Source organism: Festucalex cinctus, chromosome 7 (genome assembly GCF_051991245.1).
Source record: "Festucalex cinctus isolate MCC-2025b chromosome 7, RoL_Fcin_1.0, whole genome shotgun sequence".
In the NCBI taxonomy this organism is placed as follows: Eukaryota; Metazoa; Chordata; class Actinopteri; order Syngnathiformes; family Syngnathidae; genus Festucalex; species Festucalex cinctus.
In genome coordinates, this window is record NC_135417.1 from 20418253 (window position 1) to 20441714 (window position 23462).

General features: G+C 41.0%; 1 protein-coding gene across 22 annotated transcripts in view; it reads right to left on the minus strand.

Moving 5' to 3' along the window:
- Nucleotides 1-23462, minus strand: part of rims2a (regulating synaptic membrane exocytosis 2a) — a 157581-nt gene that overhangs the window by 51214 nt on the left and 82905 nt on the right. For 14 of the 22 annotated variants that reach the window (XM_077527868.1, XM_077527874.1, XM_077527862.1 and 11 more), the window contains exons 7-14: nt 21301-22247; nt 9171-9382; nt 5245-5364; nt 4164-4263; nt 3936-4059; nt 2435-2481; nt 2092-2204; nt 1310-1357 (exon numbers count right to left, since the gene is read on the minus strand). In XM_077527868.1, coding sequence (XP_077383994.1) covers nt 1310-1357; nt 2092-2204; nt 2435-2481; nt 3936-4059; nt 4164-4263; nt 5245-5364; nt 9171-9382; nt 21301-22247 — 1711 coding nt within the window. Of the gene's footprint in view, nt 1-1309; nt 1358-2091; nt 2205-2434; nt 2482-3935; nt 4060-4163; nt 4264-5244; nt 5365-9170; nt 9383-9557; nt 9626-21300; nt 22248-23462 lie in introns of all 22 variants that reach the window. The other 8 variants (XM_077527881.1, XM_077527884.1, XM_077527878.1 and 5 more) reach the window with 3 other exon arrangements.

Genomic DNA, 23462 nt, shown 5'->3' on the forward strand with positions numbered 1-23462 from the left:
TCTTATAAAACACAATAAATGATAAAAGGGTTAAACACAAGACACCAACAAACTATAGTGGTCCTTGCTTTACAAGCAGACCATGCTATTTGATACCGGACTCTACCAATTCAATATTTTCAGTTAAAAATGCACACTGCTTAGATGAACACTGCTCTAGTCATAATAACAATGGGACCCATTTGCCAGCAGTTCTTAAAATGTTGTCCATAAATTTAAGTTTAGTTGATACAAACACAGACAATACTTGCTTGCTCTAAACTCTAAGACCACATTTGTGTATTTTTAGCTTTAGCCACAACTAAATAAATACAAGCCACATTGGCTTTTGCAATCAAAGTATTTCAATTGTTATTAATTACTCCATTTACGTTGCATATCATAACAGAACACCCTTGTCTGATGTTGTTCTGTTTTGAATGGAAGACTTTTAACGTTAGGCTACTTGGGATGAACCAACACATGCTTGCAACTTTGGAGCAAATTAGTTGGACACAAAAAAAAAAAAAAAGCCCATTGGTCCCCTAAATGGCCATATATAAGTTGTTGTGATTAATATCACACATTTATGAAGTTTAGAAAATACAATGAAATCCCACATTTAATTGTTCCCAAGCAGTTACTGAGATACCAAAAAACATAAACAATGCCATCAAATGTCAGAGTTATAGAAGTACACGACTGTTAACTAAAATGGCAAAGAAAGGTCCTCGCTGTAAAGGACAGTCTCTACGTCTTTGTTTTAGTGTAACTTTATATGTGCATTCATTTTGGAAACTTTTATCTGGAAGCTAAACAATAGTTTGTCTCTTTTCACTGCAAAATGGCACAAAGTTCAACAAAACTGGATTAATGATGTTTTACACTACTGCATCATTAAAACACAAAATTATTTCAGGAGATGTGTGTGCGTGCGTTTCCAATGAAGTAGAGAACTCCAATCAGTCCATTTAACACCCCCTGCACCGTGTATGTCAGGTTGTCGTATGTATTACAAAAACTTTCATTTCAGCAATTTGACCAAGGCAATGGAAACATTATCTTCTGATGTTGATTAGTTGTGCATGCACTGCCTTGGCAAACTGACATGAATGGGTTAAAATGAGCAATACATCATAACTCGAATCAAAATGGTGATAGCAAGAAATCATATAGAAGAATGTAACACAAGGCACTGCACTGACAGGGAAATACGAAGCATTAATTTCCCTGGAAATGCGCTTTCCCAAATATGGAAACAGAAAAAGGCCAGTCAACAGTCAAAGAGCAAAGACCAAATAGAGGGTGCCCTTCAGACAGGGCCCATTACCTGGACCCTAGGGGGAATAGGCGGTGTTCTTCTACTAAGGCTTTGGCTCTGGATAAGCAAAATTAACAACAACAAAGGAAATGCAATAAAACCAAAATCGCACAGAACAACATCAACTCACAATTCACCCAAACACAAAACAGATGTGTGCACGTTTAGGGCACTGCTCTTTCAGTCTTTACATTTGTATCCTGAAGATTTTTTCCAGATAACATCTCTTCTCTGCTTATCAGATGTTACGGTTGCACAATTACCCAACATTAGTGCCAACAAACCTGGAATCTTGTGTTGTTTTAATTTGAAGATTCCTTAAAAATATTGTCATAATACTGTTTTGAGCTGACCCAAATCTAGCATTTTTATGTGAAAATGTTCATTGCTTAAAACATACAGTACACGCATGCATGTACACACAAAAACTTTTTTCTTGCAAATGCCCATATCACTGTATATAATTAGTTCATGTCATACTTCAATGCAATTGTTTAACCCATTCATCCCAGGAGGGTTTTTAAACTAGAAAATGGACACATCGTATCACTGACAATCCCGAATCAGGATGGTAAAAAGTCAGCGAAATAGATGTAGATGTGACTCTGTGCCCATTTGCCTTAATAAACCTAGAGACCATTTTCTCGACTTGTGTCAAGGCGCACATTGAAAATTATACAAACGGGGAACAAATATCAGTTGGATGTGGCTCAAGTTCATAACATCTCACCAACGGGCAAGGTCATTTGTCACTAATGATTTCTCATGGTCCATAGTGTAAGGTCACTTACTGAAAGTTGTCCTGACAAGTACTGGGGGGCGTCCCTCAGCATGTTGGGACTCATGGGGGAGGTGACAGATATGGACGGGCGATCCATCTTTTGGGACTCAAAAGAACTTGAACCTGAAAGATGACACGAGGCAACCAGTCTGGATGTAGCTTAAACATATTTAATAGAGAGCCAGGATAATAAAAGTGTAGTACATACTACTGTTTATTATGTGTCCTTTAATATCATTGTTAAACTACCACCACAAATGAAAAATGTCTAAAACCCTCATAAGTATATCTTTATTGTAAAGATTTACACTTGATTAGTCAAACACAAGGCATGTCAAATGCTGCAAACTCACTTGATTCCAGTTGTGCATGTGTGCTGTCTGGTATCCTTGGAATATCTCTGGAGGGGGTGAAGAGAAAGTGTGAGCATAAAAGAAAAGGATGAGGTCAAGTGAATCAATACGCTAATGCTGAATGTGCTCTGCTTTAATGACCTTAAGTACAACATTAGTCTTCATACAGCAGACCCGTTAGCAGCCACAAACCAGGACAGACAGAGAAATTGACTTTTTTTTTTTTTAACTGTTGTTGTTTATGTGTGTAATGTTCTTATATGAGAGCTTGCTTGAGTCAGAACCGGAGAGAGACAGATATGTAAGTTTTCAAGGAAGTAGGCTACTGAGTTATTGGCAGCAACTTTAATTCTGAGACAAGGTATACACAAAATTCCAAATTATGATGCATAAGCTTATCTTTCAGCCATTATTATTAAGTATTAAATCCAGATTATAAACTGCGACTTTTCTCCCCAACTTTTACTCCTACAGCTAAAATCAAAGATTTGAGCATAATATTGCCATCAATTCTTAAAGTCTCTATAACTCACCAACCCCATGTTCACTCTTCACAAATTTTTGACAAGCTACACATCGTAGTGTTAACTGGTCACACTTTGGAGCATTCGGCTCATTAATTCACACCTTCAGTGCACACCCTTATCATGCTGAAAATACAAAGTATCACTTCTGTTGTCGATATTCTGGTGTTGTACTTGCAGTATTTTTGCTTCTGTGTTACTTATAATTATTTTCACTTGTTTATTTTCCACGGTAAGGTTGATGAGTTTTCGCCCACATTTGTACGAATCTTGCGGTACCTGAATAATATTTGTCATGACATTGTTGCCAGTGATATTGTGTGAAGAAACACGTTACACAATACACATAACTATACAAACAATCAGCAACAGACATTCAACATACATTTTGGTTGTTTCTCTATTTAGTTTGGAGAGAGGTCACAACACATTCAAGACAATAAGTGATGGTGACTAAGTTTTTATTACTGAAGCAAATACTAACAGTCTTGTATAATTGATGTCATATTTGGAGGTCTATTTCTCTTAAAACTTAAAACTGGGACTTTTTGGAATGAGAAAATTAATAGAATGTCCTATGAAGAATGTTGAATGTCCCATTACGAATGAATGGAAAAATTTCATTTAAAAATGTTGAATTTTGATTAAACTGTGAATTTTTGGAATGAGAAAAATAATAGCAAGTTGCAACTTTTTAGAATAAGTTTAAATCAGAATGATGTGAATCGGATGAATTATATGGAAGTAGAAGCATGTCAAAATAACAGGCAGAAGAAAAAATAGGAATAATGTGCGAATGTTTTCATACAATGAGAATACCAGATTTATACTGGATGCAAAAAATTACGGAATAATGTTTTCACATTATTCCGTAATTTTTGTGTATGTATGTATGCATGTACAAAGACACTCAGAACACAGACATGTGTCACATAAGGGCTAAAGCTGCACATTGAATGGGATTGTTAAGTTCTCACCCGATGGGCCGAGAGACCACCAGTTCCACTTGTGGTTCAGGCTTGGATTCTAAAATTATATTGTAAACTTCTTTAAATGTAGCTCCTTGTAAAAGCCTTCCATTCCATTCCAGCACCTGGTCACCTGTGAAATCATCACTTTTGATTAAACTCAAATGTTAATTTTCTCTGCAAGTCTGCACAAAATGTTGCTGAATACGATGTAAATGTTAGGGTTGTTCTGAATACCTGGTCTGAGGTGCCCTACAGTATCCGCTAGACTTCCTTTTCTCACTTTCGTGATGAAAGCACAAAGTCTACCGGATTCTGTCATCTTGCCTCCGACCACCTGTAGTGAAGACGAGAGATAAATGCAACAGCAACTACACACTGATGGAAATTAAGCCTCTTTCTAGGATAACCTGTGAGCAGATTATCTCCAGTTACAATGTTTGTGTATAGCTTTAACTCTTTTCCTGCAGTCACTTTTCAAGTATGATACTACAGAAAATCTTTGTCAAGGGAAAGCCAGCGATAAAAGTATTTATTCTTCGTTTTCTTTGGTTTTTAATGTCCAGTGTAATGCTTGACTCCTTTGGGGCATACAAGTACTGTTCTGTGGTTCTGTGAGACTGCAAGCCTGTGGGCTAGAACTGTACTGTAGTCAAGATGCCGTACTCCACTCTCATCATACAAATAAAATCCTGCTTAATGGAGGCTGAATGCCAACATACAAAGGAGCTTAGGCAAGTCTGCTAAATGAAATGGCTTTATATAACAGGCTGAGGCCGAAGCGGGGGCCTCGCAGAGGAGAACAGAGAGGGATGGACTGTGCGGGCAAAGCTGGCAGCCTGAATGATGGACTGACTGGCTGGACTGCAGAGTGTGTTTGCTGCTGCTGAGGAGACAGAAACGCACAAAGGCACTGAGCAGACACAAACGTGCATTTTTAGGAGGTTCATTTAATCAGTAATGATTTCCCCCCCCTCCGATCTTGCTGCCCTTTGTTCACTTTTCTGGTCATCTGCCTGGCACTCATACCTGGACTTCAGTTGTTTTTGAAACATATGGATTGATCCTAGTATGCAAGCGGCAACAGTGACACTTATAAGAGTATATAGAGATGTTATATGTGCTCTAATATGCAATTTAATCATTTTAGTGATTTCAGTTTCAAGCATGCTCGTATTAAAGAATAATATTAATCAGGACCAGATTAAGTTTATTAACAAAGCAAGGTTATGATGTAATGAAATAGTAGAAGCAGCAGAAGAAAACCACACAAAAAGAGAGCACAGTATAGATCAACACACTACCAGGGTAATCTCACCTTAAGACCAAGCAGAGCTCCTGAGTCTCGAGGCACACTTCCATCCTTCATTCTCTTATTGAGTAAAATACGCCCTATTAGGCGATCCCCGTCTTTGGACGGCTGCCACGTCACCGGATGCTACGAGGTCAGAGCAACAACACACCTTGTGTTTACAAACTTAAATGTGATCACTTCGGATAAGTTCAGTGAATGGGGGCACTTGGGGAAGTGTTTATTCACTTAGAGAGGGAAAGTTCACACAAGCTCGGCGCTCAGTTTTCTACCTAAGAATATGAATAATTTAAAAATCGGTTTATGATATACTTTATAGCAGGGGTCTCAAACTCAACTTTTGTGGGGGCAGCTGGAGATAAAGTCTGTCTGAGTCTGGGCTGCATTAAGTGTTCCACAAAAAGTCAGGGATTGGAAAAAAAAGTCAGCTAACTCGATTGTGTAAACCACGAAAAAAATGTCAACACAAAAATATCTGCCTCGAAACTATAATTAACAATTTTCAGAGTTGGGTATTCCAACAGTACTAACAGACTGTCCGTCAATCCGTCCCTGAAAGATGCCCGTTTTACTGAGAAATTATAAGGACCTTTGAAAAATGCCAGACTAGGTTTTCTTACGTCAACATGATCATCACAAATCGGGTCAAGCACTGATGGACCTCTCAGTCCGTCAATGGTGGCCGATCATTTTGTTGACGATCGACGAATGAATATATGACGGAGAGTACTGATGGAATAACCACCTCTGTCTGTTGGTGCTAAAATAGTGGTGATGAAAAGGCGGCATAAGTGTGGTTAAAGTAAAATAATAGACTGGTGATTACAGTTTGGTTTGGCTTGAAAAAAATGACGCAGTGACGATAACAGAAGGGTTCCCAGCGCGCTGACGAATGACGGACCAGAAAAAATTGTAAAATGCCCACCTCTGATAATTTTAAAATCGTATTTGCGGCACCCTGAACCAATCTTTGGCCATTTCCGTGTTTCCTCATAGACATTTGTTGCTGCGGATGCACTTTTCCAGAGACAAAAGTCCATGGAGATGAGCAATTACCAGATAATCAATGTAATAATCTATTGCAGGGGTCTCCAAGTTCGGTCCTCGAGAGCCCCTACCCAGCCTGTTTTCCATGTCTCCGTCCTTCAGCACAGCTGAATCTAATGATCAGCTAATTAGCAAGCTTTGCAGAAGCCTGATAACGATCCCGATCATGAATCAGGTGTTAGTGGAGAGAAACATGGAAAACAGGCAGCATACGGGCTCTCGAGGACCGAACTTGGAGACCCCTGATCTATCAGATAATCAATTCAAAAAAAGATTTTTTATTGACAGCATTTGAGCAGTATTTAAAAAGAAAAAAAAAAGGTATGACTAAACCAAACTTCTCAATCTTTATTAATGCCAGATAATAACATCAACGTTTCTTCAGGACGTAAACCAGATTGATGAGCCTGCCCTCTCGCTCATCTCCATGCTACTTTGCATCCTCCTCAGCATCTCTAATTGAGTCATGACATCTGATTTCTTGAGCAGCGCAAGTGGGGCTGCCCCTGTGCTCAACAACAAAAATACCTGTCACCTGTTTTTCTTGACATTGGCTATTGGCTCGTCGCAAACATTTCTCAAAAAAAAAAGAAAAAAGAAAAGAAAAAAAAGTAAGACTGGGACAGGGTGACAGGTTATATTTTCTTTCACTTGGTGTCACTTTAGAATTACATTTAGTCAAAAGCTGTCATGAGTCTGAGCTATGGTAGCCCATAAGTCATTTAAAAACAACACAAAACGCCCAGAACAACAACACAGCAAAAACCGTATCATTAGACTTTAATGTCAAGTAAGGGGTCACAAAATATGATGCTACAGGCATGGTCCCTGGGGTGTGAGTTTGAGACCCCCGTTTCATAGCAAACATGAGATTTCACAAATTCACAGTAGCATCGTTTTTCCAGAGCTTATAGCTTATGTGAACTTAGCAGAGTGAGGAAGGGGAATCCGTGTATCATTCGGTCAGTCGTTTTTCCAAACAAAACGGGAAGTACAAAAAAAAAAAAAAAAAAAAGACTTGTTTTCTCATCTTTCATTCCAAAAACCAAAATGAAGAAAACGGAGAGTGACTCGATTTCCGATTTTGTGGACAAATGGAAAATGGGGAACACTGACAACAATATTACTGGATAGCCGATAGGCCGCCATATTACTCCTCCCAACAAACGTTTCTCGGCATATGATCCTATACATTTACAGTATCGAAATTGGAGAACATTCAAGATAGTACTTAATAGAAACAGAATGATTTAAATACATGTGGAAATTATATGGTTAATGATGTTTACAGGAGGAAAACTGTATATTTTTTAATTAAAGAATTATAAATGTAATTCAACAAAATATGCCTCTGACAAATCTAATATTGGGGTCTAAGAAACTTAACGATAAAAGAAAAAGGGGGTATTCAAAGCAGCACATACTGTCCACTTGTTAAAACATAGTTACAACCCAGCAATCCCACTATCCCCCCCCCCGCCCTATATTAAGAGCCTACGAGCTGTATATGTCTAATCTGTACGTATACATATCTGCTCGTGAGATGGGAGTGGTAAGATGGCCGCCCTGTGGCTTCCAAAGCTTGCATGGGCGTGTATGTGCTATCGGCTATCCAGTAATATATACAGTGTTTATGTGCTCTTCAGTGGGGGTAAGAGGGCCAGAAGTCATGACCACCATCAAAGTCGAGCTCCGAGTTAGATAAAACAAACAAAAAAAAAACTGCTTCCGGGTCACACAACTTGCGTCAAGTGAATATATCCAAACTAGATGAAAAGCCCAAATCGTCCCATTTTCCATTTGTACACAAAGTCATTCTCCGTTTTCTTCATTTTCGTTTTTGGAACGAATATTGAGAAAGCAAGTCTTTTTTTTTTTTTTTTTTTTTTTTACTTCCCCGTTTCGTTTTGAAAAACAACAGAACAAATGATACATGGATTAAGGGGGAGTGAGCGTCATGCAGTGCCCCATGCAGAGTAAAACAAGCAGCAACAGCATTACTAAACCAGCGCATCAAACTTGGGGGAAAGAAGTACAGGGTTTCACACGGAAGATTCACTACACATACACAACCAATTTTGAAGAGAAGTTGTTGAAGGGCTAGAAGACTATGAAAAGGTCTAAAAGGGTCATCTTTGATAGAAGAACCAAATTCAAGGTACAGTGATTTAAAAAAAAAAAGAGGTGAAAAGCACATTGCGCACAACAAAGCAGTGAGACACACATGAGGTGAAGACAGACGCTGCAGTGGAAGGGAAAAAAGAAAAACATTCTGAATAAAAAATAAAAATAAAGAAATCCAATTTTCCCTATTAGGTGTGTTAACAGTTTTTAAAAAAAATTTTTTTTAATAAAAGTGGGTGTACTATTGGCGAAGGGAAGGTTTTATCTGGACTGGTTGTTGTGGAGGAGGGCAGCAGAGTGAGAGGGACGGCCTAAGTGTCGCTCTTAACAGGACCGCTGCAGAGCAACAACAAAACATACGAAAACGAGCATGCAACTAGGAGACACACATTCCTTTGTGCCATGACAAACAGAAGTTCAGTGTCAGTGGTCATCTTTACGACTACAGTACTATTGTAAGGTGTGTGTTTTTTCTATTAGGGAGCAAAACAGCAAGTACAAGTGGCAAGCAAAGAGGGTGTCCCTGCAAGACTTTATTCAGCCACACCAAGCAAGGTGCAGCCATAATTAACCCAAAACAAAAAGGAACAAAATTGTAAAAGAAATTGATTTTAGACAATGTCAAATAAAACGGGAAAAAAACAAACAAACAAACAAAAAAAAACATCTCACCTATTTACACTTAGTGACACAGAGCAAACAAAGACGGGAAGGTCATAAATAGATTTTAAAAAAAAATGCAAGCTAGGTTTTCTCAGTACCTTCTCACTATGGCTATGCTCCTCGTTTAGGGTAGTGCTACTGCACGTATCAACTCCTGAGTCTTTAACTTGCGGTTCACACCACGCCAAGTCCTCTTCAAATGAGTGTCCCCCAAAGCGCACCATTTTCTTTTGCCTCTCAGATAAGGTGTGTGCCGGCTCAGACATAAATGCCTGCTCAATTGTTTTTCTTTTTCCCCTTTGACTGTCCCCTAAAGGTGTGGGATAAAAACAGAAAGAAAACAGAAAAACAACATGCAAAGGTGTAAATAAAACAAAGGAAATGTGAAATGACAATAGACTCTGGATAACAGGGGATGAGGGGAGGAGGAGAGAGAGACTGATAGAGGTTACGAGGCAGGGGGGAGGGGACTCCACATGTCTCACCAAAGACATTGGGGAGGCCTCGCTGCTATGCCAAGACGCATGGTCCCACCAATGGCCATCCAAATCTCCTGTAAGGCGCGGGGAGGGTGTACGTACATGAGAGAGGACAGCAAGAGGGAGCAGTGAGGACACCACAAACCACATAGACACAACCTGACACACTCATACACGCAATACGTATACAAAGACCCCAACGCACATACACTACAAATTTTCAAAACCACATATGATCCCTGTGGAAAAAGCAAAATGACAGTTGAGGTTATAACACAGACGGGTGACTGACTTGAGTAGCAGTCCATCAGAAATGATTGTGGCTCGATTCCCGGTAATCCCTCAAGTCTTAACGGAACACGATACTGTACTGAACTCAGTCACAGTCATCAATCAACGTGTGCATGATGATTACTCTCCTTCCGTGACAGTCCACATCAAACTTACTGAGTGAATTGGTAATTGAATCAATGATAAAGAACTTTTGGCGACGTTGAACAAAACGAATACAGTATTTAGTATGTAATTTGTTTATGTGCCATTTTCAGCAACATCACCCTGTATTATCACTTGAGGTTAGTTTCTTTTTCTTTCAACTAAGCATTACTTTTTTTACGTTCCTCAAATAGTCATAAAAAAAAGTTTGACACGGACGTGTACATGGGCCAAGAAATACAAAGAAATTTGTTATAGCTCTGTATGAGTAGATGGTTTCATGAGATTTAATGTGCATGGAGATTGGATTGGGGCTGCACGGTAGTCGAGTGGTTAGCACGTCTGCTTCCCAGTTTTGAGGTCTCCGGTTCGAGTCCAGGCTCGGACCTTCCTGGGTGGAGTTTGCATGTTCTCCCCGTGCCCGCGTGGGTCTTCTCCGGGTACTCCGGTCTCCTCCCACATTCCAAAGACATGCATGGCAGGTTAATTGGTCAGTCTGAATTGTCCCTAGGTGTGCGTGTGCGTGTGAGTGTGGATGGTTGTTTGTCTCTGTGTGCCCTGCGATTGGTTGGCAACCAGTCCAGGGTGTCCCCCGCCTACTGCCCAGAGCCAGCTGAGATAGGCGCCAGCAGTCCCCGCAACCCTTGTGAGGAATAAGCGGTCGAGAAAATGGATGGATGGATGGATGGATGGAGATTGGATTGTCTTGCCCTGTTTCCCATCCATCCATCCATCCATCCAACCATCCATCTTCTTTAACCGCTTGTTCCTCACAAGGGTCGCGGGGGTGCTGGAGCCTATCCCAGCTGGCTTCGGGCGGTAGGCGGTACACCCTGAACTGGTTGCCAGCCGAACAACCACTCACACTCACAAGCACACCTAGCAGAGCCCAATTAACCTGCCATGCATGTCTTTAGAATGTGGGAGGAGACCGGAGTACCCAGAGAAGACCGCCCTTTTTCCCCATACTCTGGTAAATGTTTGGATTTTACACAGGCAGAGATTAGAATTAATATTTGGATAAGGTCGCCGCTGTCTGCCGATGAAAACCATGTCACACTTTTGTTTTTCTCGGGAACAACAGACAGTTTTACAACAACTCGTCAATTAAATGCACTACAAATTTCTTTCCAATCTTATTAGACATATTTAGTAACCGAACGGGAACTCCTGACCACAAAACCGAAGGACAGTCTCTGTTATCACACTTAGTTCTAAATCAATATGTTTGCACAAAGTTCACAATGTCTTCAAAGCAATGAATTTACACCAAAATCGGCATAATAGTTTAATAGTTAATTTTGGCTTTTTTTTCTTTTTTTTTTTTTTCTTTTTTTTTTTGAGCAAGAGAACTCAGTATTGTATGCCATTCCCATGCCCAACGTCATTTCTGCTGGGCAGCAGTTGTTTTGCTTGCTATAAACGTGACATTATAAAATATGTCTTCGTTGTTTGGCTTCCGTTGATTTGGAGTTTGTAAAATCTTTGATTTCATAAATTTGGTTCACAATTTGTACTTTCGTTTCTCAGCCACTATAAATGTTTCCCTTTTTTCCTACAGGCTTCCGTTGCAATGCAATATTTTGTTCATCAGTATCTACAACCCTACGATGAAGGCATAGCGCCAAGCTTACTGTCATACTACTGTATAGTATTACGAATACAACTACTATAAACATAACCAAGCAACAATCTGTAAAAGTTAGCGTGTTTCTATCTTTTCATCATCATACCAGGACCTGAAGCAATGGCATGAGAGGGGATCTCTTATCATGTGCAACTTAGGTTGCAGATTACAGTGACACACAAGGTTCACTGACCTCAACCTAAAGTGCACAAAGGACAGCTACAAAAGATGAGCTTCTGATTACAGTTTTTTTTCTTCTTTTCATTGAAGGGGAAGACCCATGGTAAATAAATGGAGTTCAGCAGTTCACCAACTGTGGCCATAGCTCATTTGTGACACGACTCTCCAATGCGTCTGCCAATATAAGCATCTTTTAATTTCTTATGCCAGAATAATAATTTCGATTAAGAGGATTAAAAACGCAACTAATTAATACTGCGTCCAAAAGTCGGAGAACATGTCTGTGAACATGACAAAAGAATAAAGGCTTACCAGATTGAGAGTGAAAGATATATAGAGAGAGAGAGACAGACAGAGAGAGAGCGAGAGAGAGGGGTGAAAGTGGGACAGAATGGCATTTTTAAATCATAACAGTGACTGATCAAAACAAGTGGTTCTCATTTAAACAGGGGTCACTTTTGTGCAGCTGGTGATATCAATGTGTGCACAGTTAAGGTACATTGAGTCATGATGCCACCACCAGAAGTAGGGACATCATGTCATATATACAATTACACTAATATGTGTCATGAGATGTTGTCTATGTCTATATATCAAAAAGATATTTTGAACGTTCAAAATTTGATGGCAACAAGAAACACTGTTTGCGATCGACCATTAAAACTTTTGTTGAATGTCCTCACGACCATTTGTGACCTTGAATGAACACTGATGAAAAATCAACACTCACTTGACTACCTTCGCAAACACTCACCACCCAGTGAGATACGGGTTTAAGAATTTTCCGGTCCAATTTCTATCAAATATAACTCACAAATCTGTCTAGTTATTGATGTGGTACTGTACATGTGCCTGACTTTGATTCAGGCAGCGTAATCACTGTGTGACTTTCATATATGCTGGGATTCATTCATGAAGAGAACAACACTTCAAAGGGCTGGATGCTATTGAATGTGAACATTTGACCAGTTAAATCGGGTCGAGTCAGGTCGAGACCCTGGTAGGGTTGTCAAAAGTATCAATACTTTGAAAAGTAGTGATACTAACATGTCGTATCTGGATACAATACTACTTTGCCATGGTATCGATACTATCGATACATGGTAGTGTTCCCGCAGCACCCGCAGGGCAGCCTACTCGGCAGACAGCTCCGGCGGCCGGAGCGCCCACACCGAGACTTTGCTTGCTCAGCTACGTTTTACAGATGATAGTATAGCCAGTTAGGCAGCAGGATGGCCAAACCAGCCAGGCTTGGTGGAGTAAAAGCAAGATGCCTTGTTGTTTTGTTATTAACCATTAGCCGGCTACCGCAGTTAGCTTTATGATCAGTGAATGTTGTCTTGTTATTAGCCATTAGCCGAGGGTGTGACTGCTAACATACATGTGAAGTAAAAGCCGGTCGTACCGAGCAACGTGTATTCGGTCTTGTCATTGTTTATTCGCAAAACCTGTTTCCATAGGCAAAATTAGCATTTTCTGTAGCGTAAACAAGTTTTTTGCGAACTATGAGCCTTTTTTTTTTTTTCGAATATCTAGCGTTTCCATTCAGTTTTATTTTCATATTTCTTGAAAATTCGAATAAAAATGGTTAGATGGAAATTGTGTGAAAGGTAATGAAGATAACCAGGTGTGACGTGATTGGATGAGGGAGTCGAGGGGTGGAGAGAAAGGAAGCAGAGCTTGGGGCAAAGAGAAGAAGAGTGTACTTTGGAGTGATGCGTGCTGACAGTCATGGGGAATGCATCCATCCATCCATCCATTTTCTTGGCCGCTTATTCCTCACAAGGGTCGCGGGGGGTGCTGGCGCCTATCTCAGCCGGCTCTGGGCAGTAGGCGGGGGACACCCTGGACTGGTTGCCAGCCAATCGCAGGGCACACAGAGACGAACAACCATCCGCACTCACAAGCACACCTAGGGACAATTTGGAGCGCCCATTTACCCTGCCATGCATGTCTTTGGAATGTGGGAGGAGACCGGAGTACCCGGAGAAGACCCACGCGGGCACGGAGAGAACATGCAAACTCCACCCAGGAAGGCCGGAGCCTGGACTCGAACCGGAGTCCTCAGAACTGGGAGGCGGATGTGCTAACCACTCGCCCACCGTGCCGCTGGGGAATGCAGTATTAGTTTAATGTTTTTGACAAGATTATGGTCAACAGTAATCATTTGTTTTGAAATAAAGAATTTGTTGATAGCACACTGCTCATCCTGGTTACGTTGTCCATGCTAAGGCAACATTAAGAGGACAAGAGTGAGTCAAGCAGGTGCTGACAGTGGCTACTGTGGGAGCCCCATGAATGGTATAAAAAGCTTGAGAACCACTGGTATAGATATAGATAGATTGATATTTATTATTACTTGATTAGGGCCAAACTCGCCTATCACTGGACTCTGTTGCGCTCAAGGTGAGCTTAGACCAAAGATCCACAAAAGCTAATTGTCATGAGATGTTTGTCTTCTCCAGTCATCATAATCATTACCACCAACCACACAGCCATCAGATGTTAGTGTGAAAACGAATTATGCATTTTGATAAAACACTAAGTGTCCCTTGACAGGCGTTAGCCTCTGTGACCCTCTAACAACAGCTGACAACAGTGATTATCCTCCCCGGCTGCTTTTGTGTCAGCAGTATAAACACTGGAGAGTATTTCAGCATGGTAGACAAACTCCATTGAACAAATCCCTTGCCTGAGGCCAGACTCTTTATCTGGGAGATGAAAAACTCACATAATTACACACACACACACACGCACACACATTGTACTACATGGACAAAATGCTATTGATCAATTCATTAAGCAATAAGCAGAGCTGGGCACTTCTGTTAATCCTCAATTCCCATTGATGACGATGCCCACCTTTCGTCACCTTCCGCATATTCGGTGAATTCTTTATGATATGAAGGCTAGCGAAAATACACGGAATGAGAGGGACCGCGTGTACTCACCCCGATCGACGGACGTAAATGTGCTTCAGTCGGTGCTCAGTCCATATATTTATCCGTGGCTTCGTGTCATTGTACAAAGACGGGAATTGCCAATTAACGGAAGTGTGCAGCTCTGCCAATAAGGTGTTTGGCTAGACTCATTTGCTCTAGTGCAGGGTTCACCAATTCCGGTCCTCGAGGTCCGGAGTCCTGCAGGTTTTAGATGTTTCCACCTACCAACACACCTGATACTAAAGATTAGGATCGTTATCAAGCATGCTTATGAGCTGATAATATGAATCAGGTGTGCAAGTGGGGGGAAAACATCTAAAACCTGCAGGACTCTGGACCACGAGGACCGGAATTGGTGAACCCTGCTCTAGTGCATCAAGCAAGGAAGAGATGTGGAAGACATTGAGTGGCACAAACAAAGTCCTAACCTCAACCATCTAGCATGTTTGCGTTAAACAAGAACATTGTTCTGAATTGACCCAATGTAATTGTGTTTGATCTTACACCTGCTCATTGAACCAGCAGTGTAAGATGAGAAGTGTCGAAGGGGTACATTTGCCAGAATTCGGTGTTGGGCAGCAGTTCAGCTCCCACTCAGTGACCATGTGAATGTGTGTAAATGCTTGTCTGTTTCAATATGTGCCCTGTGACTGACAACTAAATCAGGGTGCAGTCTGCCTTTTGTCCAAAGTAGCCATCTGGGATAGGCCCTTGAACCTGAAATCCTATTTAAGTGCACATACACACGTATACAGCATGTAACATTTCACCACTATTGTGCTACCAAGGCTATCATCGACATCTGTAAAAACGAGTGGGCACAGGTGTCAGCACAGAGGGCCACGCAGTATTTCTCTCCTCAAGCTTTATTAACAGTGGCACTCCAAAATTGGGCACTGATCCCCAACAAGGCACTGTATGTGTTTTTTAAAGGAGGCGGAAACTCATCACAGTCGTGAATTGTGAGCATCAGCAGTCTCTGCCCAGCCCAGCCTGTTCACCCGGGCTCCTAGGCACCACAAAGTGCTGATTCAGGATGAAGGCAGAGTGCAGGCGGTGGTGGTGTTCACCACCAGCATGCTCTCCATCACTTTGACAGCTCAATAAAAAACAGTGTAAACTATTAATTGGATCATTAATTATTGATGCTGGTTTTACTATAACTCAAAAGGTGCAGAAAAGAAGCATGTGTGAAATTGTGTACAGTATGTTACCAAGGTGATAGTGTCAATGAAGTGACTAATTGTGTTGGATCCTACTATACATTTGAAAATACTACAACTACCTATACCAATATCTAAGAGTTACTAGACTTCACTTTTGGATTGATCACCATAGTGCACATACTGTATCCAGAAAGGCCACCAATCACACTTACGTTCGCACTGTCACTGAGTGGCACATGAACCCAAGCTGCCTGCACAGAAGCCAAACAGGTCAAACAATACACTATTAGCACCTAGTTGAAAAAAATTAGGGATGTATGATAATTATTCGCCTGATAGTTATGCGGACCAAAAAATTACATCGTTTGCATCGGTCCGATATTGCAAAATTAGGCCAAGATTGAAAGCCGCTTCAAATACACAAACGTTGGTTTGGGGGAATAAACAAACCTAATAGACAAATGGACGCTGCAATTAATTCTGTTCTTGCAGAATTACTCACCGTTTCCTTGCTGAATTTGAACAGCGAGAGGCGCTTCGTGCATTTTTATCTGGTAAAGATGTGCATGCTCCCCCCGCCCAAGATGAGACGGAAGACGACATTTTCATCCGTTTACCTTGATTGGTCAAAACAAACGTGCAAATATGCCGCGTTGTCAAATCAGCTCAGCAAGTCCTTCCTTTCCCAAACAGATTTGCCCTTGAGTGAATCACAATTATCAATCTGGCTTGTGAGGTTACAGGTAACATAGTACAACATCAATCCCCCTTTTCTTAAATCACTATCCAAAAACAAAGTTTGAAATAAATACCAATCACTGGTTAATAAATTGAATAATCGATAGATTAATCGATTCTAAAAATATTCATTGTAGTGATAGCACTACATTTGAGTAAAGTACAAACTGATGGGTTCCAGAGACTTTTACTGCACTTTTAACATCCCAGACGAGATGACACGAACAGTGGGCCCTCCGTGGACCGTGGTTAGGTCAGGTGGGCGCCGAAAGTGGCGAGGGCAATGTTAACAAAAGCGGGGCGCAGAGCCGAGCAATAGGAAAGCTAAATGGCTTAAAGTGAAGATAAGTGGTTCAGAAAATGGATGGATGGATGGATGGATGGATGGATGGATGGATGGATGGATGGATGGATGGATGGATGGATGGATGGATGGATGGATGGATGGATGGATGGATGGATGGATGGATGGATGGATGGATGGATGGATGGATGGATGGATGGTAATTACTGACTGTATACAAACAGCCGTGACTCATTCAAGTGCAGCTATGGTGAGTGATAATCTTTTGTTTTTATTTTGGTCCTTCAAAATGACTTCACATGAAAATAGCCAGTAGCACTAAAATGTTTGGGGTCCTGCGTTTATTTAAAAATATGTGTGCGCTTGTATTTGTGTTCAATGTGCATTGTTGAAATGTCATTGCAAAGCAAATAACTTTGAGAGCGGTTTATTCTTTGAAGCATTAATATTAAATACATATGAAATACTAACGGGGGTGACAACAAAACGCGACCAACTTTATTAATAGTTACTGATATGCATCATAGATTTGGAGATTGCTCATCGCCTCACAGTCTGAAGTGACAAAAGTTAAGACAGTACTACAAAACATGAGTCTGTACGTTGTTGTTGACCACTTTTTTTAGGTCAACCTCCAACCCCGCTAGTAGGAAGCGGGATTGAAATGTTTTATTCTTTTAAGATGCAACCACAAATATGTTTGTAGGCTACATATCGGTCATCGATATCGGTGTAGAGGAACAGGAAGTTATCGGAATCGGTAGAAGAAAACAGTTATCGTGAATTTCTAACGAAAAAAAAAGTTGTCTTACAGCTGTACTGGGTTGCAAAAACTGATTTTGCGATCATGAATCATTATGAAAGTTTGGCTGTCACTGCACAATGCCCGGCTCACTGCTGTACTGCTGTACTTAGCCATCCAGTCCCTTTTTCTGTCTGTTCGGCACTATTATGAGTCTGCATGTTAGGGGAATCAATAAAGAGTAAAACACAGGGAGAGGTTGATAGCGGTAAATTAGTAACCAGCTCTGCCAGGCACGCGCCAGAACCATTACAGCTGGCACATCCTCTCACCTCCTAACTCCCCTTCTTCTCATTCCATCAAAACCTCCTCACTCCAGGAGCACCCTTGGGGGTTTTGGAGGTTTGAGGACATAAAAAAGCACCCTACTTAGCCTGCTATTACATCTCATCTGCTCACCCGTGCAAGCTGAGTGCACAAACCCTGAGATGCTGACAGACCACATATGGCCAAAAGGTGCTTTGCACCCTCTTTTCTGTCTCTTTGCCGATCTGGCTTTAGGTGCAAGTTGATTGCTTTAGTGTTGCTTTGGTTGCAGAACAAAAGTGTGAAGGTCAACTTTTTGAGCTTAACAGTGAATGAATAGTACCATAGTGGGTATAATAAAAAACAAAAAACAAAAAAAAACAAGTTTAACTATGGCTTTCCTGTCATAGTTATTACATAATTACACTCCTTTTTTAATATTTGAATGATAACAATAGCATGCATTTGTGTTTGCAAATGATTCAATGTTTCACGTCAGTATTTTGGGGGGGGTCATACATTTATCAAACTTGCAGCATGCATGCATTGGCAACTAGGGCTGGGTATTGCCGCCAACCTCACGATACGATACGTATTGCGATACATACGTATCCCACATAAGACACATTTTATTTTATTTTTATTTTTTTAACAAAATATAGGAAAATTGGTACACTGAGACACGTGCCATGTTAAGTTTATAAGTAAATAAATGTTGACATTCTTCCTCTGCTTTCATTTTTCTTAGCCAGACACAGTGTCAATCACTGGTGAGCTATTTTTGCATTAATTGAAGGCAATTAACTTCAAAGACGCTGCTGGTTTTTATTTTTTAGGTACAATGCAAGCTGCAAAGGCAAACGTTAACTGCCTATTTAAAGTTAACAAGCAATATCGATTCTGACGCATGCGTATCGATACGTGTATTGTAATGAGGCCCGCAACGATATATTGCCGTATCGATTTTTTGAGCACACCCCTATCGGCAACAGCAGTAATTGTCGATCAATAAGTAAAACAGACAATAGCAAAACACAAATAAATCCATGTAAACAGGCAGAAATAATGTGTTTCCAAGAGCATCACATTCCGTTTTAATCCAACATGTTTTCAGACTCCCCCCCATACAGGCCGGCATGTGGAGCTGGCAGACGCAAGCAGACAGAACCAACAAAAACTCTGACCCAAAAATGGCCTGACTTTATTTCTACTTTTTTTGTGGCTACCTGGAAAGCCCCACATCAATAATGTATCACCAATTCTGGGCTGAAGAGTGGGAGCAAAACAGTTACATAACAGAACAATGCAAGATAGACTAAATTAGGGCTGAACGATTATGGAAAATGATCTAATCGCGATTCCACCCCCTCAATTTTGTGATTGCAATTTAATAAGCATTTATTTTTTCAAGGCCCTTTACTAATGTGTTTTTCAACAAACAGAATCAACTAATGAATCTTTATTGCAATGAACCAAATTTGCCTAAGTGGCTGGACTTGCAGGCATAATCAGAACTCGCCATTCTCATTCACGTTAATGAGTCCTGAATCCACTCGAATCGGTTACTTATTGTACGTTACCCAAAAACTGCTTCATAGATCAACAAATGAAGAATCCAATTTAAACAAAAATTTTAAGTGTTTCTACTGGCTGGTTGATATATAATGACATCCTGAAATGATGGCTTTTAGTTTTGATGTGCCACCCCAAGATTTTAAGTGTCCTAGAGTGTCAAATTTCTGGAGGCGACACTGCCACTGGCATAACCAAACATGTTATTTTCCCTTTGGTCCCATTCTAAATCCCTACCTGTTGTGTTTTACTAGCCTGTAGCCTCGTCCTAGCTAGTGCCAGACTAGTTCGTCCAGTGCTGTCCATGTTTACAAACTCACTTTTGTTTGTTACTAGGACGGCGTGAGAGTTCAATAGAGAGGTGTTAGCCTGAGCTGGCCAACAAATTGGCGGCCAAATATTCCCTCTGATAGGACAGCGTTAACGGGCTAAATATTTCTATACACACACAGCTATTTCCAGGTTTCCGTGCAAATGTTGCGCGGATGTATCTTCCGCACATGTGTAATCCCACATAGAAGGGAGACCGGACATCCAGCCAAACATTCCTCTCAGATCACAATATGCTATGACGCATTGGGAGTCGAATGGGAAAATTCTGATTCGGCGTTTGCTTCTCAATTCGAACCACCATGAATTGTGCAGCCCGATCCCACATCCCCAAACACCCACCTATTGTATACTCTTGTTGTTATATCTCATATTGAGTTTGTAAATGATTCCTGGCGGCACATAAAAAATGTCATTTATACAGGGGTTCACGCGCACACACACACACACACACACACCCGCACACACCCACACACAGCTATAGACTCACTGTTTTCCATCTTTGGTGTTAATTCTATAATGATAGAATATCAAGTACAGGGAGTCCTCGAGTTACGTCGGAGTTACGTTCCTACGCTAGCGATGTAACCCAAATTTCGACTTAAGTTGCAGCCTCTCAATTGCAGAGAACGGGGTGAAGCAATGGTAGTAATTACACAAATGGCCGGCAGGTGGCAGCAGAGTATAAGAGATCAACCAGTGCCATGTTAAAAACAAGTTGTCAAAATAATTTGCATAAAAAAATCTAAAATACATTTAAAAAAAAAGAAAAAAAAAAGATGCTGTACTTAGCAATTACTTAGCATGGAAAAGAAGGGGGGGGGGGGTGATGTGGAAAAAAGAGGGCGAAAAAGCCAAAGATACTCTCACAATTGCTAGCACTAGCTAAGGGCTAAATAGAGGACGAGGGGAATACACTGCAGGCTATATGGCGGATGAGGAGTCAAAATGGTGGATGGGCCCAAAATGGCAGACCGTACGTAACCATTGTAAAGTCGAAACGACTTAGGTCGAGTGTTCCTTAACTCGAGGACTCCCTGTATACCAGTAATTCATTTATAAAAGCAAGTGCAGGATTCTTCTTCTAATTGAGCCAAATTTTTTGTTTGTTTTTTTAGGGGGGTTAAAGGAAAACAACGAGCCCTTAACATACTGTACAACACAGAGTAAAAGGCATTACACAGAGAAAGCACACAGACTGAAGGTTATACCTGACAGCTAAAGCTACATAAACATAATCAATCAACATACGCATAAAACAATAAAACAACTATAACCAAATCAGCCTTCTCTGAAAACAAACAAACACATTATGTTGACTGAATTAGAATAAAGTTTAGATTGCAATTGTGGGTGGAAAATGCATATTAAATACAGAAAAAGTGATGCTAAGGGATGCTTACGTACCTTTCTCACTGACTGACTCACTCTCTATCTCCACATCCTCACAGCTGGTGTACTCCGGCGTAGTTGCCAGCTCTTCTTCTGAGCTGCTCAGCGACACCTGCCGCATCTTCCCTCCCTTTTTTGTCTTGTGGGGCTTGGGGGGTGGAGGACGTACCGACTCCGACTGATCCGAGCTTAAAGAGTCATTCCTCAACATGCTTTCCATCTTCTCCCGCTTGGTCTTGCGGACAGCTGAATTGGGGTCCAGGTGATGTTGTTGCCTCCTCATAGATTCCCCTCCGCCACCCAAGTCACCTCTCCGAAGATCTCCAGATCGGTCACCTAGCACGGGGCTGCGGTGAGGTGTTGGGGGGCTGTGGTTTGATGTTCTGTGGCCCCCAAGGCCGGGACCCATGGGCCCTGGCGAGGAGCGGTCAACAGAATAAGATCGCTGTCCCACCATAGGCGGACGGCGCTCAGTGAGATGTTGACGTGACAGCCGAATGGGAGCCGGTTCATCCTGCTCGGTGTAAGCTAGCGAAACATCACTGTGACGTCGCTCATGCCTCAGGCGGCCCACCTCCGCATGCATTCTCATCTGCTCTTCGTAGGGCTGTGGCTTAACAGGATAGCGTGCCAGGTTGGGGTCGCTGCGATAGCGTGTCTGGAACTCCTCCTGTCGTTGTCTCTGGAGCTCATATTCATTGTGTGGCCCGTCCAGCTCCTGGTCCAGAGGGTATTCCTGGGAGTGCCAGCGTCCAGGACCCTGCCGGTCTCTGTAGCCAATCCATGCTGCATTTACGTCCGGATACAAGTGTGGGCCCCGCGGAGCCCGCCGAGGGTCCCCATCCCCATAGTCAGACGGTGATCTGGGCATGCTTCCGTCTGGGGCATACTGTGAATGGTCACCCCCGTCCCTTTGGTCGTATTTTTGGTTTGGATCCCTGGATGCAGATGGACTTTGTTTCCTGTGGATCAGAAGAGTACAATTTGTATAAGTATTTTTTGTTTATGGACACTGTAACTACACTTCAATTTGTATTGTCAGAGACAGATGAATATATATATATATATATATATATATATATATATATATATATATATATATATATATATACATACATGCTCTTTCACAAAGAAACAATCCATACATAATTGACTTTTATTTATTTCAAAGCTCATCACAAATTAGATTTTAATTAATGAGGGAAAATGTATGTGATGGAACTTCAAAGTGGTCACTGAAATACAATACATTTGCTCTGTAAATCACAGCTGTAAAGATTGCACAATGGTCACAATATGGTCACGTTATATACAGTATACTGAAAGCATGATTCTGGTTGTTCTCAATCTATTATGAAATAAACCATTTATGTTAGTGAGCAATAAATTTAGATACACATTGAAAAATCTTAGATGTGATTAGACAGATTAGTTTTTTTTTGTTTTTTTTTAGGCCTTTGTGTTAGGTTCCTATACACTACTGCAGTGGTTCTTAACCTTTTTCCAGTGATGTAAATATTTTTCAGCCAAGTACCCCCTACCCAGCGCAAAGCATTCCTGATTGGAGGGGAAAAAAAACAAAAAAAAAAACAACTTAAAAATAAGTGATGTGCCATCAATGTCTGATTTTTTCCATCCATCCATCTTCTTGACCACTTATTCCTCACAAGGGTCGCGGGGAGTGCTGGCGCCTATCTCAGCTGGCTCTGGACAGTAGGCAGGGAACACCCTGGACTGGTTGCCAGCCAATCGCAGTGTCTGATTTTTTAAACTTTGGAATTCTATATGTATTTATGTGTGCTTTTGAACTATTTGGAAATAAAAATACATAATTTAAAAAAATAAATATATAATTAATTTCGATATAAATAAAGATTCATACAAAATATCAACATTAAGTATCCTCCTTTGGGATAATAGTAAAGCTCTGTTCTCAAAAAGAAATAATTAACTGAATTTTAAATAACGTTTTCAAGTTATTGACATGTGATTCTAGGTGGCAGATGACAAGTTGGGTCGAACCTTTCTGGTATGGGGGAGATGCTGGGTTTTTAGGATACTGAAATGGAATAGCCTAAGGAATATAAAATTCATTTTATGAACTTGTAATTTTCTGAAGTATATACTTCTTAAATGTATTTTAAAATCTCACGTACCCCCGGAGTCCCTTCATGTAC